The following is a 19677-nucleotide window of genomic DNA, read 5'->3' on the forward strand; positions in this document are numbered from 1 at the left end:
GAAAGAAGCACGCCAGAACATCGCCTATATTTGTAGGTGGTTAAAATGCTTCACACTAATGGGAATTTTAAGAAAACATGTCTTCATATATGCTTTTATACTTTTATCTTTCGGTATTTAAATTTTAACAGAATTCTCTCGTGGCATATGATTCACAAATACTGTGATATTATTTTCATGAAATTGTCCAACAAGGTTCAGAGTAATTGCTATTGCGTGAAACGTAATACCGAGGTTGAACAGTGTTGCCTAAGATACTAATTTATAATAATTTATTGACGTGATCCGAAGTGGTTTGCCATCCAGGATTTCTGTATTTATGGGAAGGATTTAACGACTGCGTGACTACAAGGACATATGAAGGTCAGATATGCTGTCTCAATAGTTTCATGTTAATTGCCGTCCACACGCAATTAGGGGCGTTGCTGCTGTCGCTGTTTTCAAAGGGGAAACAGGAATGTCAATCATATATAAACACACCGTCTTCTTAAAAGCTATCTTCGCATGCTGTTCAGAGAACGAACACATCTTATCGGTAAGTTTGTCTGTCTGTCTGTCTTTCTTTCTTTAATACATAGTACTAGAGTAATATTGATACTAATACTGTCTGGTAATCTAAATATTTGGTTTTTACAGATATGTTTATTGTATATTACCACTGAATGTAGAGATAAATATTTATTTTAGTGTTTGAGTTGTACTGTATTTCAGTGTTTGAGTTGTACTGTATTTCAGTGTTTGAGTTGTACTGTATTCCAAGTATACATTTTCCAAATCATTCCTTTTTAATAACAAAATAATTATAAAAACTTTATTAAATCGAAACTTCAGAACTCAACAGGTGATAGCTATCGTGGTTTTCCCATTCATTTATTAGACTATAATCCTTGAAGTGAAATTAGTGTACAGGGTTTTTCCCATGCTATATGAATCATGGTGATGTCCTTTGCAGAAATAGTAGTGTACGTGGTCTTTCCTTTTGTATATGAATCATAGCGATGTTCTTTGAAGTAAAATTAGTGTATAGTGTTTTTCCATTTTCATGTCAGCCACGGTGATACTCTTTGACTTCTATAATAGTCAAGCATGATTTGGAATAATTTTGTCACATTCCAAAGAATAATTGTAATTTTACCGCACATTGCTGGAGTAATTGCCCCCCCCCCCCCCGCCCGCTTATGATGAACTGAATTGCATTTTTATTTAGCAACATAATATAATTTCAATCACAATAGTATTTGATTATTAAAAAATATAATGAATACAAAGGTGTACTAGTAGATGGATTGTGGTACTATGGAGACATTTGACAATGTTTTATCAATGTTGGTTTAATTTAGAATGGAATGCAATAATCATTTGTACAACACAATAGGGGGTCTCTTTGTAAAATGTCTGTCAATTAATGTGCTTTCATATTTAATGATTTAGCTGTAAATTGGTAAATTAAGGAATCCATCGTCATGAAGCACCTATCAGTCTTTTAACTTAGTGACCTTTCAGTTTGTTCCATGATTACTACTTACCAACGACGAAATTACAAACGTTCTGACATTTCATTTCTCATTGGTTAACGTTGTTCCTCGAACACATAACGTTTCATGTATACCAAACGATGCATTTTTCATTTTGTGGGTAAAAATGTTATTGAATATACAGTGCATGCTATATAATAATGAAGATTTTGAGATGCTTTATGTAATACATTTTAGTGAATACACGAAGCTGAATTATGAAGTCAAATGAAGGTACTTTTGTTTTTAGCATTAGTCTATCTGACAAGTGTCCTGAAGACGGAAATGATGAATATTTCGGCCAATTGCATTTCGAGCATCACTGCTCGAACTCGAGAAATATTCAAACCGCAGTTGACAGAGGATTCGATATAGCAGATTATTTATTTTTATAAAAACAAATGCAATTTTTAACCCACCATATAATTGTTATGAAATATGTGTATCACTTTATGTCCACCTTGATATGCTTACTGTACATGAATTTTCCACCGCAGTGCTTTATAAAAGCTACGAACCATATAACAATGACGATGTTCCACCGCAGTGCTTTATAAAAGATACGAACCATATAAATGATGATGCCCAACGCTGTGCTTTATAAAAGCTAAGAACCATATAACAATGATGATGCTCCATCGCAATGCTTTTCAAAAGCTAAGAACCATATAACAATGATGATGCCCCACCGCAGTGCTTTATAAAAGCTAAGAACCATATAACAATGATGATACCCCACCGCAGTGCTTTATAAAAGCTAAGAACCATATAACAATGATGATGCCCCACCGCAGTGCTTTATAAAAGCTAAGAACCATATATCAATGATGATGCCCCATCGCAATGCTTTTTAAAAGCTAAGAACCATATAACAATGATGATGCCCCACCGCAGTGCTTTATAAAAGCTAAACAATGATGATGCCCCACCGCAGTGCTTTATAAAAGCTAAGAACCATATTACAATGATGATGTCCCACCGCAGTGCTTTATAAAAGCTAAGAACCATCTAACAATAATGATGCCCATACATAAACTACGATTGCATGAAGGTTTGATTAATACACAAATATTGCCCAAGATTTGACTTGTACGCAAGGACTGCATGAAGATTTGATTAGTGCACCACGACTGCACTAGGATTTGATTATTGCGCAACGATTCCAGTAAGATTTGACCTGTAAGGAATGATAGCAGTAAGATTTGATTTTAGTACACAATGATTACAGTACGATTTGATTAGTACGCAATGATTGCAGTACGATTTGACTTGTACGCAAATATTGCAGTAAGATTTGATTAATACACAACAATTGCAGTAAGATTTTATTAAAACATAACGATTGCAGTAAGATTTGACTTACAAAAGAAATTAGTATGCATAATCTTTTCGAGTATAATTAATCACGTATCGAACTATTTAAGCGACCTTCCTTCACAAGGAAGATATGCTGCGCCTAGATACGATCTAAGTAACACTCAAAGTATCACACCAATCCATACCACACTCAAAGTATCACACCAATCCATACCGCACTCAAAGTATCGCACCAGTACATACCACACTCAAAGTGTCACATCCATCCTTATTATATGCTCTTTTTTCCTCCGTTAGATTTACATTGTCAGAATCGTTCAATATTTGACGATATTGCACACCTTCTTTGTGCATTCATGTGCATAAAGGAACTACTTTCTATTGTAAACAAACAATGGACGCAGACGCCATCACTTTTGATTTGTAAACAAATCGTGTACAGTCGAGTAGTTGGAGCTTTACGTTCTGGTTGTTTAACTTTGTTTCTGAATGAAGTAAAGCATATGTTTCGTGGACTGCCACATACCAGTTGCTTTGGCACATTCCGCGTTAACATTTTGATACAATGTTTCGGATTTAGGCTAGCTATACAATAGACGCAAGAAAGGGTCCTTACAAATAACATACAAGTATCAAAACATAAACTGTCTTCTTTAGCTGGTGATAAGAATGGCACAAATATACTTTAAGTTTTACATCCTGAATTTCCTCAAAATGTGCTTTCTTTGTTCTCCAAATCCGAATTACATTAGCCATGTCATACGTTCTCAATATTGATTACACAATTTTTCGAAATTGTACTGTAATTTCGAATATAAATGCAATTACATCATCCTTACTGCACTCAAAATGAAACAAGCATTAAATTCCATAGCGTCTTTTTGATAATTGCAATTGAAAGACTTCATATTTTTCCCACATTATGATTTCAAACATTCAATGACAGAAGCAGAAACACATCTGCAGATGTCAACACGCTTCTCCCTCACTTCTTAAATCCGATGTATTTCATGTGGAATTGCCACATTTAAATCCAGTCCATAATCACGAAATTTTGTAAAATCGAACAAAACAAACAAAACCAGTCTATTCATTCCAGATCAGATGGAAAAGTTGTTGCAATGCGCACTTATTCACAATATGACTCCAAATTTCAATTTTAACTAGACGCGCCATTTTCTTTCGAATGTTATGCCGAGCGCGCGACAAAGTTCAAATTTATCTGGGTGGAGTTATGTGCGCAGTGATAATGTTGTTGTGTAATGATAAATCTGCGCTTGGGTATTTAGTTTGGAATACGGCATACATTCATTTATTTTGTTTCTTGTTGTGTATTTTGTTAATATAATTAAACATTAGGTAGAATTAAAGAAATGAGCATATAATAAAAAGGTTACTGCATTTGTACGGGAAAATACGAACTCGTTTTGTCAGATGAATATACTGCACTCCCAAGGTCATGCAGTATTTACATCCGAAAAAAACTCGTTCATATTTTCCCATACAAATGCAGTAACCTATAAATACCAAACTGTAGATTTTTCAAACCTGTTATTCCTATCCATGATTCGTATTTGTAGCTTTCTTCCTGACGACACACAAAGTCTCCTTGCTTTTTATTTTGTAAAACGTGCCTTTCTAATCCAAATAACAGGCGATCCATGGTGTGAAGGTACTGGCAAAAGTTACCTGAATATTATTACACACTGGGCGTAGACGCGCACGTTGTCCCATAAAATTAGACCTTTGCAGAGTGGACTTGCTTACTTTCTGATGTATGCATGTGGTTATGATTTTATATCGAATTTTATTCTCATATTGCCACTTATTCACTACTCAAAAGTCCCAGCTCTTTTATCCTGTTTCCCTTTATTCAGTACTCCAAACTCTCAGTTCTTTTTTCCCTATTGCCGCAAGCTCTGTAATATTCCTAAATGTTCAGAAATATATCCAGGAAACTAGCTATAGTACTCAAAATTATTATTTTAGAACAAAATCTATAAATAATCAAAGTGGAGACAAAACAAATAAAAGGTACTGCAACCACTGCAATGTCTTTTCTCCCATCACCCTTTATTAATTGCTTTTGTACTTACTTGTAGACGTAGGTTACTGCATTTGTATGGGAAAATATGAACGAGTTTTTTGGCTGGAATACTGCAAGACCTTGGGAGTGCAGTATATCCATCCGACAAAATGAGTTTATATTTTCCCATACAAATGCTGTAACCTTTTTATTATATGCTCATTTTCTTATTCTACCTAAGGCTTACTTATATAAACAAAATACACTACAAGAAACAACGTAGATGAATGAATGCCGTATTCCAAACTAAATACACAAGCGCAGATTTATCATTACACAACAATATCATTATTAATGCGCACATAACTCAGCCCAGATAAATCTGAACTTAGTCGCGCGCTCGACAGAACTGTCTAGCTAAAATTGAAATTTGGGGTCATATTGTGAATGAATGCGCATTGCAACAACTTTTCCACTTGATCTGGAATGAATATATTTTGGTATTTTGTTTCGATTCGACGAAAGTTTGTGACTTTGGACTGGATTCATCTGTGCAAATTATACATGAAATACATGGGATTGAAGCGGCGCGGGAGAAGCGTGTTTACATCTGCAAATGTGTTTCTGTTTCTGTCAATGAATGTTTGAAATCATAATGTGGGAAAAATAGGAAGTCTTTCAAAAAGACGCTATGGAATTTAATGCTTGTTTCATTTTGAGTGCAGTAAGGAGGATGCAATTGCACTTATCATTGAAATTACAGCACAATTTCGAAATGTGTAATCCAGATTGAAAACCTATGACATGGCTCATGTAATTCGGATTTGCAGAATTAAGAAAATACATTCAGGATGTAAAACTGTAAGTATATTTTATTTTGCATTCTTATCACCAGCTAAAGAAGAGAATATATGACTTGTCACTTGTATGTTATTTGTAAGGACCTTATCTTGCGTCTGTTATGTAATGTAGTTAGTCTAAATCCGTAACATTGGATCAACGCAGAATATGCCAAAGCAGCTGGTATGTGGCAGTCCACTACACATCTGTTTTAGTTCATTCAGAAACAAATTTAAACAACCACAATGTAAAGAGCCTCTTACGTGAGTGTACATGATTTGTGTACAAATCAAAAGTGCTGGCGTCTGCGTCCATTGTTTGTTTACAATAGAAAGTAGTTCCTTTATGCAAGTGAATGCTATATGTGTATTGTTGCTCGGATTCAATTTCGGGTCATACTGCACGATTCTGACAATGTAATGTTAGCGGGGAAAAGATGAGCATATAATAATTGTTTATTTTGTTTTGTTTTGGAATGTTTTGTTTTGCCATATATGTTATGTTTTAAACCAGTTTTCTCGAATTCGTTTGTAAAATGAATGCCAACTTTGGGTCATTTTAGTATGTTGTGAGAAAGGATCTAGATGAGTTAGTCAACCCGTGTCAAATTCTTTATTGCTTAAAACTGCAAAAAAAATATTTTTAAAACGAACAACAACAACAACAAAAATACTCAAAACGCAAAAATGGCATACTTCTTCCTACCAAGTACTTTATAAGTACCATTGTACTGGACGGTTGTTATTAATACCCACGTTGGGTATTTTATTGTAATTTTGAGTGCTCACCAAATTGTACTCATTCTGACGTTAATGTTTAAGAATTGAGCATGAAGCTATATCAAAATGAGTCTAAGACGTAACCCTGAAAGACGGCAAGCTGCTCCCAACTGTCATAGAATTTAGTCACGTGACTATACGGGCTTCGTATTTTTTGTTATTCTATTTTATTTTGCAGAATTATTCCAAGAACATAAAGTAAAAGGACCGACATTCAACGCTCCACAGTTTTTCTGGTCAGTGAGTGCATTTGTTTTAAATTCATTTTAGGCTGTACAATATTCGCAACCTATCTGCACACATGTTACCAACACGAGGTCTGAGAAATTTCACCGACTATTTGGGAATTGTAAGAGCATTTGCAGCTAATAGGCCAACTAAAGTAAAATGGGTTATTTCAGAATCCGTTATATGAAGCAATATTAATTACTATTTGAAAGCCAGTTCAGAATTCACTTTCCATCACAAAGATGCTTCCAGAGAAACAAGATGTTTGTGAATTTGATCATTCTGTTTCAAAAGTGAAGCTTTAAACAGCTAGTTTCTTATAGTGTTTGTCCTTACCTTACTCGAAATAATTCATTTTGTTTCCAGAAACAGAAGGAGCTGATAATGATGAAAGTGTTTGTCACGATCGTCCTTGTGTCTGTTATGGTTATAATGGCGAGAAGTAGAAGCGTCCATCTCGATGGCAACACGATCTCACAGAAGGGTAAATATTATACGAAGTTTTGATATTTTTCGTTGCTAATACACTTGTTACGAATCTATAATCTTAAACAAAGTAACACATAATAGCGAAAACCAACAGGTTTCTGTAAAATTACAACAAAACAATTTATTGCCCTAGAACGCTAAGTGACGCTACAAAAATTAAAATAACTTAAGGTATTGCGAATCACATCCTAAATAATCCTAGAATTTCCAACACAAGTCCATATGATTTAAAGTTCTGAATAAAGTTTAACGGTATTCCAAAATAAATCCAAAGCTGGAGGTGTTGATGTGCTTATGTCGGCCTGAATAGTAAAGATGTACCAACGGTTTTATATTGAATCACAATAATGATATCCAGGAATATATCCTTATTTGAATTCACTATAAATCTAAGTCTCCGTTTCCAAGAATATTATTTTAGATGGGCACTTTGTATTTCCAGTGAATAAATAATTTCAATAAATAAATTCTAACCCAAATGAAATATTGGACATAACATTAAACTGATTTCTGCTTCAGATGTCATTTTAGGAATAAATAATTTTTCCAGCAAACAAGATTTTATACTCCTCTACCTGACCTAGGTCACAAATAGAATTTTCTAAAACAAAAACTATTACCAAATGGAAAATTTCATTCTAGAAGGTTCCACATGATCACAAGATAAGATCTTAGTTTTAGTTAAAAGGTCTATTACTAACATTATAGTAAAGAACATGGATACACACATTGTCCTTGACTCAGACTAAGATAATAATCCAAATATGTATTTGTCGGTCAAAATATATAAGCAATGTTGTTTGCAAAACTGCAACTGATTTTGGACAAGGTCAGAGACGAAACTATAATTGTACACAGCCTACAGCATGTCATGAAATAAGAAATATAAAGACTAACTAACACACAATGCAAATTAAATATACACAGCACACTTCAAACAGTCAAGTTATCTATAGCAGCCACTTATGTAGGAAGCAGTTGAAAAAAACAAAATCGAGTAAGATACATACAACAAGTGACAATGGAGGATGTATAATACATTTTGCTTTCAATCTTTAAAATGTGTCGCAATTAAAATTCATACTTAGGCACACATTGTCTTGTGCTGGTGAACTTACTAAAAACAAGATAAAGATGTGGTTACACAGTATGTTAGCTTTAGGATTGTTCTGTTTTGCGAGGCCCGTCGGGGTAACGTTCTGTTTTGTGAGGACTGTCGGGGTAATGTTCTGTTTTTGAGGTCAGTCGGAGTAATTATGAAAAGCAAATGAGACAGCCTTCAATCTGCATATTTTTAATTTCGGTCATTAAAGTGTAACTGTTAGATACACTTCGATTACATAGTTTCATTATATGATTAAATAATGATGATAGTTTATTTATCGATGTGTAAATTGTTACCTAATTAACTAATTGTTACCTATACTCACAAAATAAAGTCCAACTTATAAAAAGAGTATCATAGCAGATCATGCCAGTGATATATTGTTATGATTACTATTTTAATTTATAAAAGAATGGTTGATGCTTTTTAAACAATGTTATTCCTTTGTTTTCCCCTTAAATTACGTTTGCGTATAAAACGTGTTGTTATAGCAAACGTTGTTGTTACTTTCTACACATTTCGATCTTTCAAAAGCAAAATCTTGTCCATTTTAGTGAATTAGTTAGATCCTTTGCTTGACATATAACCCTGACATTTAATAACAGCTGCTGGAATATGTTGTCGAGGCGAAATGCAATAATTTCCAAAGTGTGGCTTTTAAAACCTGCCACATGCCTTATTTGGCAAAAGTAGTGAGTGTTGGAGTGCAGGAAGGTCTGTGCAATTACATTGGTTTAACTTCTGATGGTCGTTTTAATGTGGGTTGATAATTTTGATTGGAAATCACAGGAGTGGGTGGGTGGTGGTTTGTTGTTTGTTATTATTGGGGTGTAAGGCATTGGTATCAGATAAAACCTCACATCAAATGACCTGGAAACAGGGAACCTAAATTAGCCCGCAGAATTTATCGATGTGTAAAAATTCCAGATGAGTCTCACGTGACCGTTTATATCCAATCAAAACGCAGAAAATGCGATCAATTCATAAAAATTGAAATTATAGATCATACATACTATTGAAAACATGTAATCTGATTATGTATTTTCATAGCTCTTTGTTCATCTACATGTTATTGAAAATTAACTCTGAATTGACTGATGGAATACATCTCTGGTGTATTTGTACATGACAGGTTCAAGGATCGTCCGACACTTCCCGAACAAGGCGAACCTCTTATTTTCACATTGGATTCCCCGAATATGTCTTTTCTCTCTTATCTTTATACTTTAAACCCACTTTGACTGCCAAATTTATATTTGTCTTGGATACGCATAAAACTATATGCTTGTTTCGTATTATCTGAATCGATGTGTATATTTTAAAAGCATAAAATCCTAAAGATAACACATAATTGTACAAAAAGTAGAAATTTGAGGCGGAGATTCACGGTTGCTGTCCGCTCTTACGCCCTTGTAACCCTAGTAATGTCATCTTGAACATACAAATGACAAAGTCTGATCTTATACCAGGCTTCATGACTTGAAGCTAGAGTACATGACTCGTCCTGAATGTTACGCCAGTCCATAGCAGGGAGCTGTACGAGTGTAGAAGACGAAGACGTGAAGCACCTTGCTCGAAGACATAAAACCAATAACCAGACCCAGCGGCCTTGGGTGTGCAAACTGTTGAATTGGTTTTTATATGTAAGGCCGGATATCCCAAAGCTGTAAATATAAACGGGACAAATAATTATTCCATTCTCCCACGTTTTGATCAACGGAAAATCATTATTACATAGTCACATCTCCTTTTTGATTAACAGGAAAATCATTATTACATGGTCCCACATTTCCATTTTGATCAATGGGAATATCATTATTACATAGTCCCACATCTCCATTTTGATAAATGGGAAAATCATTATTACATAGTCAACATCTCCTTTTTGATAAATGGGAAAATTATTATTTCATAGACCCACATCTCCATTTTGATCAACGGGAAAATCATTATTACGTAGTCCCACATCTCCATTTTGATTAACGGAAAAATCATTATTACATAGTCTCACATTTCTATTTTGATCAACGGGAAAATCTTTATTATATAGTCCCACATCTCCATTCGGATCAATGGGGGAAATCATTATTACATTGTCCCACATCTCCAGTTTTCTCAACGGGAAAAAGTTATTACATAGTCCCACATCTCCATTTTGATTAACGGGAAAATCATTATTAAACAGTATCGATTTGCAGGACTAAAAATCTAAGTTTTTCAAATGCTTTCTTAATTCAAAGTTGCCGGCTTTGTAAAACCTGTTCGTGTTGTTTGTTTCGTGTCGTTCGTTTATACGAAATTCATTTTGAATATGTTGTCACGTTCAAACCGTTCTTTGCTACCAATGAATGATGCATATGTTTTTATACAATGCAAGCATTTCTATGTTTATCTGTCTTGTATTAATTTTGATCTGGATTTTGAAACTATGATTTGTTTTGTTGTTTTTTTTTTCTTCAAGTGACCTCTCTTATATGTCAATAGTTACTTTTCTATTTTATTCAACTATTTCCAAGTGTTTTAAAGAATTAATTTATTTGAATCTCTTATTCTATTCATGTTACGTTTCTGCTGCAAGTAAAGAAGGTTTAAGTTTTGCTTAGCTTACAACAATGCCTCGTGTACTATCATAAATCTCTTTTTAAATTTTAAATTCGGATGTCCTCATATTTCACCATATGCTTCTATGTGTAAATCCGTATTGTAAGAACGTGTTTTACAATGAATTATCAATTTCACATTTGCAAGCCTGATGAATGAAGTAATATTCGAACATGACACTCCTTGCTCGAAATAACGACACTTATACTTTGATTAGGTTATCAATATTTTAACTGGCGTATCTTCTCAAGACTTGATCCATTAAGTTAGATCAAATGCAACAGCTGGGAGGGAAGAAAATCGAAGGAAAAATGACAAATTATGCACAAAATTCCCAAGGAATAGATTAAAATAGTAATGACAGAACAATAATTGATATTTAACACAATGACTGTTTCTGGTATTCATGCTAGGAGAGTGAATGCCTTACTTTCCACTACTGGCGTTACTGGTAATTTAGTATTATAAACGTCATATGGGAACGTATTAAATACTGGATTTCAGTTAGCAGAGAACAATCGATAAACGTTTAGTGTCAAATAAGTATGTGTCCATAATGCTCATCCCACGTAAACGGAATCAACGACTGTTTAGATTATCATTATTTTGAAAATAGCTAAACTGATTTCGTTTTACTCCCTTCAAAAAATAGTTTTGCCTAATCGAATATTTGCGTATTAATAGTTTTTTTCATACATGAAAAAGCGTTCTTGGTTTCAAAAAAGAAAATCACTTAGGTGTTATGTCCAAGGTCAGGGATGTCTGTAATATCGGGTAATTAAATAATCTGAGGGGTTCATGAGGGTTTCAATGACAGTACTAGAAACAACAATGCTGCCAGCAGTATTAACTCAGCTGCATCTATTACTGTGTCTTATCTTTGATAATGCGAAAACTATTTGACTAGCTGTCTCACTTGGAATCAGTGTCTAAAGAGAATCGGGTTGTGTGCCTCCTATTACGTGATTGAGACATACGTTATTCCCTGGCGTGTGTGCGTGCGTGTGTGCGTGCGTGAGTGCGCTTGTGGGTGCGTGTGTGTAATAAGAGCAAAGAATATTGTCAAACTCTCTGTATTTCCTTCAGTTACACTAGAAGCACCTAAACCATTGTCCAGTCTCATCATGAATCCAAATAAATAAAGTCACGAATTGTTTATAACGATCCTTATATGTCTCGAATTTTGGGTCAAGGTTGTACGGTTTCGTGAGTAAGACTTGTGTCTGTGAGGGAAGAAAATCGAAGGAGAATGATAAATTATGCACAAAATCCCCAAGGAATAGATTAAAATAGTAATGACAGAACAATAATTGATATTTAATACAATGACTGTTTCTGGTATTCATGCTAGGAGAGTGAATGCCTTACTTTCCACTACTGGCGTTACTGGTAATTTAGTATTATAAACGTCATATGGGAACGTATTAAATACTGGATTTCAGTTCGCAGAGAAGTACGTGTAATTGGCCTGAATGTATTTGCGTATTGCTATTTTTAAAATTTTTTAGCATATACAAGAATATTTTAGTTAAAACACTAAGGATTTGTGTACCTTTCTCCTAGTGATATATTTGATTGCCTTTACCAGCAAGCACCAAGGACATTTGAGCATGACTCAGTAGTGTAAGCATTTAATGCATTGCCTACATGGTGTAAATTGAGAACCATTCAAGAAAGACTTTGTTGAGTTTGAATTTAATGATTTCTTCATAAATATTCCAATGTGATATTTCTCGGTTATTTGATCTGTCATATCAGTTATATTACATATGACATAACAATTCTGATGCGATATTCTCGTAGCTGTTTGATATACCATATCGGGGCCCCGAGTGGCCGAGTGGTCTAAAGCGCTCTTCGTTACGGATCACTGCCATCTCACCTCTGTCTGCGGCGGTTCGAGTCTAAGATTCAGCCAATGTGGGTATGTGAGAAAGCTTGCCAGTAGCTTCTTGTGGGTCGGTGGTTCTTTCCGGGGTTTTCTCGGGTTCTTCCTCCACCATTAAACTGGCCGCCATGTATAGCCTATCGTGTGCTGCAAAATGGCGTTAAACCCCACAACAACAACAACAACATATATCATATCAGCGATATTGCACGCAGTTCCTTCGTTTAGACCAGAAGCAATTTACAAGTATGTAAATAATATCTATCACACAAATGTTTACATTTTCAGGCGATGATTCTAACGATGATGCTTCTATCGACGGTACCCAGAAAAGATCTATTTCGGAGAGAATGGCCTTCTTTGAGTACTGCATCAAAAACCCTTATGATTCCAGATGCCGACCCCAAACGTGGCCAGCTTACAAAGTTGTTGAAATATAAAATCAATCTTTGTAAAAATATGTACCGATGTTGGTGACATCGGTGGAAAAATGAGGCAAAAGTAATCAACTGTTTAATGTGATCAATTCTTTATTTAGTTATCAAGGACATTAATCATATTTATTTTATTTCGTAGGATTATATACTTATTAATTCCAATTATTTCTTATATTTTTAGGAAATATGTGCATTTATAAAGAGTAACTTCATTTAGTACGAAGGGACATCATTCACATTTAATTTCCAAAGGTTAAACATTTCATGGTAACGGTAGTAATATTTATCGATTCATATCGAAAAAAAAAAAAAAACTTTTGTTAAAACCGCATGTTGTTTTCTTTAAAACAATTCACAGCTCTCTAAAAGAAACGAAATACCACATTGATCCTTCTTTCTTTCTTCGCTTCCATCTCTTCTTCATTTCGTCCCTCCTCGTGCGTACCCCCTGGAAGCTTCTTGAAGGAATACAAGGGGCATAATTTCTAACATCCATATCTTCAAGGATAACCATCATGTGTCAGATAGTCTGCTTTTGGAATATATATCTGCTTTTCAGAAAATGTATAAGATAATTTGCTTTTCGGATTAAGTATCAGATAACATACTTTTCTGATTATGCATCACACCTGTTTGTTACTTATTTAAATTTAGAAGTGTTCATAGTAGGACAAAGGAAACGTGTGCTTTTGTTATAGAACATTATACTGATTGTTTTTCATAATAATACACTATATGCATACCATTCCAGTTTTAGCAGTTTTGCACTGTTTTAATTTTAAGTTTTCGTTTAGCACGTACGATTTTAATTTTTAACATGATCTTTAGGATCAAATGCAATTTGAAAGATTGTTCATCGTCTTGTGATATATATATATATATATATATATATATATATATATATATATATATATATATATATATATATATATATATATATATAATGAGACTTTTTCAAAGGCAAATACAAAATATAGACAAGTCAAGCAAATAAAACAGAAAAACCGTTATGTTGTAAATTGTTGTTTAATTTGTTTGTCTTATCAATGTTTTGTATATGTATATATATGACCTGGATAGGTAAGAAAATATATGGAAAGTAGCAAGTCTTTTTGACACCTTGACATGGATAGGTCAAGTAATTAATCTTGACAATGATGGCACGATGAAATTATTTTCTCAGTATTATTGAATAAATGCCATTCGTACAGAAATCAAAGTAGTCAATTTCATTGCAAGGGAGCGAACTCTTTCATAATTCTGCCAAGGAAAGCGAACTACACGAGCTGACCAAGTATATTTTGAATTATTCCCCTTGCATTAAAATAAAGATACCATTGTTTCAGCTTGTGCAACGGAAGTCAACTAGTGATAATCTCTCTCTCTCTCTCTCTCTCTCTCTCTCGCTGAATTCACGTTCATGTTTTATAGCTGAACAGATTCATGTGTGGTCACCTTTGTTCCTTGAAAGTAGTTTACATATGTGTGTGTGTGTGTGTGTGTGTATGTATGTATGTATGTATGTATGTATGTATGTAATAAGCAAGGGGGCTGAGCCGACCGTCTTGATACGTTTTAAAGGGTTTATTTCTAAACTCGAGGCCTGTACAAATTGTTGAGATCCAAGCCTTCCGTTACGGCATCATAAGGACCAACCCCACCCCTTTGTAGGGGATGCCCATGGGGGGTATCAGGGTGTGCTATTAAATAACTGACTTATCACTGATATCATGATGGGTTGCTTCATCGAGACCACTACGATATCGTGTTTTTGGATCGTATAAATTAATTGTAATGAATCCAGGTGGGGTTTTCTGAGCATGTGCAAAGAAGCTTTTTAAACGTATTTATGTCCATGTCACCGTGACACCAAGTCTGATGAATGTTTCGCAGCGTATGTGTCAACGTCGTTAAAGACAACCATCACTTTTTAGATCTGAGCGTATCGCTGCGTATCGTACATGACATACCTGTTTTTATGGCTGCCTCGTAAAAATATTCTGGCTGGATTTGTTTATTTCAGCGGCAGAGAGGGCGAACAGACCACAGAATTCTGACAAAAAAAATAACAAAAATAAAATCCTCTCGTAGAAAGGTCCAGATTTTCACAAATAAACGTTTCCTGGGAGGTTTTTATTTCTGTTGAAACCAACCCCATCAATGAAACCTTAGTTCGAAAAGGTAGCTGAAAAATAAAGTACTCTACGTGTTTATTTATTTTTTGTTTAATTTCCACGGACGACCAACGATGGTAGGCGCCCTCTCTGCTGCTCATCAGAAACGTTAAAAGATTTTATCAAGACCCACACGATATCTTGTTCTAGGATCATGTAAATTTATTGTTATAAATCCATGCGGAGTAGCTTGCGCTCGTGAGAAGAAATTTCTGAATTTAATTATATCCATGTCACCACCACACCAAGTTTGATGAATATTTCTAAGTGTGTGTGTGTCTAAGCCATTAAACACAACTAAAATATTGCAGTTGTCTCTGATCACTTTCGGAATTTGTGTAAATCGCTGAGTAACATAGATCACATCTGTATTTTTATGTCTACCGCGAGAAAATATTCTGGCTGGATTTGATTGTTTATCTAGCATCACATCGTCGTATACAACTAAATTATTAATAAATCCGTCTAAAACATCTACGGATGGTGCTTCATCAATATCGATTATAAACTCTATAACATCATTACCTTCGTCCAGTAATCTTGCATTTTCATTGAAATCTTTAAGTACATCATAACATCGTTGATCATCAGCGGATGGTGCTACTAAATATAATTTATCCCATTTCAACCATCTCATTATCAGATTAAGTAATAACTGCGTCTTACCCGATCCAGATGGTCCTATGATAATCATTCTGATGGAATTCGGTAGCGCAGGATGATGCTTAACAGGTTCTCGTTTTCTTGTCGCTGAGAAATCAATTATATCCATATATATTATAACATGAATTTATATTGCTTACGCTGTAGATCTAAAACTCCAACTACTGATTTCGCTACGGTTATAACAAAAAATAAAAAAATCGCGTATGATGGAAAATGTTCTGTGTGTGGTAGAAAGAAATTTTCGTTTTTACCTAATAAGCGCGGTGGTGATATTGCTAATTTGATATCAAAGTTTCCAGGTGCTCCATGGGCTAAATACAGCGGAGAAAAACATCTACCAGGATATAATTATTGCGGTCCTGGTACCAGACTTGATATCAGACTTGATAATCAGGATCAACCAAAACCAGGCGAGGAACCAATAAACGGTATTGATCGAGCTTGTCACGCTCATGATGTAGCTTATAAAAGTAAAAATCTACAAGATAGGCATATTGCAGATGTAAAATTAATTCACGCGCTAGATTCTATAAAAAATAAAAATATCAAAGAAAAATTAGCTAATTGGTTGGTAAGATCTGCGATGAAAGGTAAACTCGTATTAGGGTCTGGTAATATATAATGGAATTAATTTATTATTCACCAAGAGGATACTGGAGAGGCAAAGCAGCAATTAGTAAACTTGCTGATGCAGCAGCGGTTAAACATTCTACTGCTAAAACGTGGTTATCTAAACAAGCAATATGGCAAATTTACCTACCACCACCGAAACGAATTCAGTACGCGTATTTCGATGTCAGTGTTCCTAATGAAGTTCATCAAGCTGATATTCTGTTTTTACTGTAAGTAGAAAAACGTATAAATACGCGCTAACTGTAGTTGATGTTGCAAGTAGGTATAAAGATGCAGAACCACTATCAACGAAAACATCATCTGAAGTAGCTGATGCATTTGAACGAATTTATCAACGAGGACCATTACGATAGCCACAATTATTACAGGCTGATCCTGGTAAGGAATTTCTTGGTCCAGTATCATCGTTGATGAAACAACATAATACCAAAATACGACGAGGTCATACTGCAATTCACCGTGATCAGGCAATTGTTGAGCGATTTAATCGAACACTTGCTGAGCGGTTATTTGGATATCAATACGCGAGGGAATTTATTCAAGATAAAAGATCTCGCGAATGGGTTGCAAGATTACCAAGCGTGATAGCTGCATTATATAATGAGATTACACGAACAACCAACATGAAACCCATTAATGCAATTATAAAAGAAATATACCAACACAACGAAAAGGTACTGAAAAACAAAAAATATTGGGTGATGTTACAGTTAGATATTTATATGAACCGGGTGAACGTAAAGGTGGTAGCGCGAGAGCGACTGATCCCATTTGGAGTGTTACCACACACAAAATATCCACCGTGACAAGATCCTCAGGTAGACCTGCAATCTACAGATTAGATTCGGCTGCTCCTCAACGTGGATTTGTACGTAAGCAACTACAAATAATTCCCACGGATACACAACTACCACCGCGATCACTTAACTAGCACTAGCGCCCCGACGTCGATTACACTCAAGACAGGTCAACATCACATTTTCTCGTGTATGACAGCGACTATTATCTTTTCTATCTACGGTAAATTGTCTTGAATCATTATTCGAATACCTCCACAGCATTATACAATTGCAACTTGCGCAATGATTATTCTGCTGCTGTTTTAACTCAATAATAAATTCTGCATCAAGATCAAAGTCGCGTTTATTGTTTTTATCAGATTGTTTGTATCCGATTAATTTTTTCTTATTATATCATCATCGATGATGTTAAATTTATCAGCGATTTTAGGAATTATAATTCTACGTAATTGAGATATTTTTCTGACCCTCGATACCGCTAAATAAACTGAGTTTGACCACTCGATGCGATCGTCTACAATCCAAACTCGTGTATCAGAAATAGTTAATCCCTGCGACGAGTGGATCGTCATAGCGTATCCCAACACCCATGGAGATTTGTCAGCGCGTAATGCATCTTCGACCACACTGATATCAACGGCGACAATATCATTTAATACGAGATTTTGCTTCTCAGTCTGTCCTGGAATATCAACATTAATATTCTGTTTTCGTGTATTTGATGGTCTATAACACAACGGAACAGGCAATTCTGAGTATTTTTCTTTATGTAGTTGAAATAACTGCTGTTGTAAAGCGTCTCTGATTATTTTTCTGCTTGCTACGATCAAATCGTTGGGTCTCCATAAATTTAAAAAATCACTCATTGAGGTCTCTGAGATTACTCCGCGTATTATTTCACACTGAATTTTGTTTGATTGTAATCTGATTAATTTTTTAAACTCTTTTAAATTTTCATCTAGAGCTCTATGATCATCATCTATTTCTTCGTAATAATCAACGAAATTTTTTAACCAATCATGTGAAGATGGTCCAACATAAGGCGGCGGTTGACCATGATCGCCACACATTATTATAGCGGTATTTTTCGTCAACAACCAATCAAGAAACATTTTTAATGTATCCAATGACACCGTGCATATCTCGTCCCAAATAATTATTTTAGTTATATATTTTTCTCCCATTCGTTCAGGAGTCCATGTATGCCCGCGCCATCGAAAGAAACTATGATACGTACACGATTGTACTTGCCGTTGTTTCATCTCGCGTGCAAGTCTATGTGTGGGTGTCAGCACGATCATATCTGAATTTCTAAAAACATTAATTGCTCGAGTCGTTTTGCCGCATCCACCAGATCCATTGAGATATACTGTCTTATATCTAGTTATTGGATCACTCACTGACGGCGCTTTCGACATTTCTGATATTTTATTACCCTTACGATAAAAATCTCTCATTGGAACATCTGCTGATTCTGTATAATTGTGTAATAATTCTTTTTTTTATTCTCCACGAACCCCATCGTTCATCATTACTTGTAAATTTCATAACAGATTCTAAATATTTACCTGAAATATAAAACGAATCTGTTGCGACTCTGACTGCGGTCTCAGGAAATCTATTAATCATCGATAATAAATTTATAGAAACATAAGCCAACATAGAAGATCTTAGATGAGTATACTGTGGGGAGATATCATTTATGTAACTAACGATCGTACCCAATTTTGTTCCGTCGGATAAATAAACAGTTTCTCGATTTACAAATATATTTCTCGCTGTTGTGTCAGCGATTATAAAATCGTACTCGGCATCATCTAGAATTAATCGTGCGTGATGTCTTTTATGATCAAATGCACCACCTTGAGTAAATTTACCTATAATTTTTCTACCGAGATCTTTTGCGGTTTTAAGTTTAATCTCGAGAATTTTAGGAGCTTCTTTGATAATATCATCTTGGGAAACATCAGGACATTTTTCCTTAAACTCGCTAATAATTTCATCAATACTGATAGAATCTGGCATGGGCAACCAAACTTCGGTCTGCGTATGATATGATATAATCGCCTCACTGACCACCAACGATGTCAGTATCGCACAATCTAGCATATATCGTAATAAAACTATAGGCGCCCAACGTTTTTCACAAAAATGTCTGCCAAACCAAACATAACAAATCT

General features: G+C 34.8%; 1 protein-coding gene across 2 annotated transcripts; it reads left to right on the plus strand.

The window, feature by feature from the left end:
* The first annotated feature begins 375 nt into the window (after positions 1 to 375).
* On the plus strand, positions 376 to 14234 carry LOC149798822 (uncharacterized). Of its 2 annotated transcripts, none has more exons than XM_089957718.1 (4): positions 376 to 535; positions 6655 to 6716; positions 7071 to 7188; positions 13076 to 14234. In XM_089957718.1, the coding sequence occupies exons 1-4, from the start codon at positions 505 to 507 to the stop codon at positions 13225 to 13227; spliced, it is 363 nt and encodes a 120-aa protein (XP_089813844.1). In that variant the 5' UTR covers positions 376 to 504; the 3' UTR covers positions 13228 to 14234. The 2 variants fall into 2 exon arrangements, 1 of the variants encoding a protein (XP_089813844.1); XR_016421033.1 differs by having other exon boundaries at positions 380 to 535; positions 6655 to 6712.
* The last annotated feature ends 5443 nt before the right edge of the window (positions 14235 to 19677 follow it).

This window comes from Sinohyriopsis cumingii, chromosome 5 (assembly GCF_028554795.1).
Source record: "Sinohyriopsis cumingii isolate HCF-2022 chromosome 5, ASM2855479v2, whole genome shotgun sequence".
NCBI classification, from domain to species: Eukaryota; Metazoa; Mollusca; class Bivalvia; order Unionida; family Unionidae; genus Sinohyriopsis; species Sinohyriopsis cumingii.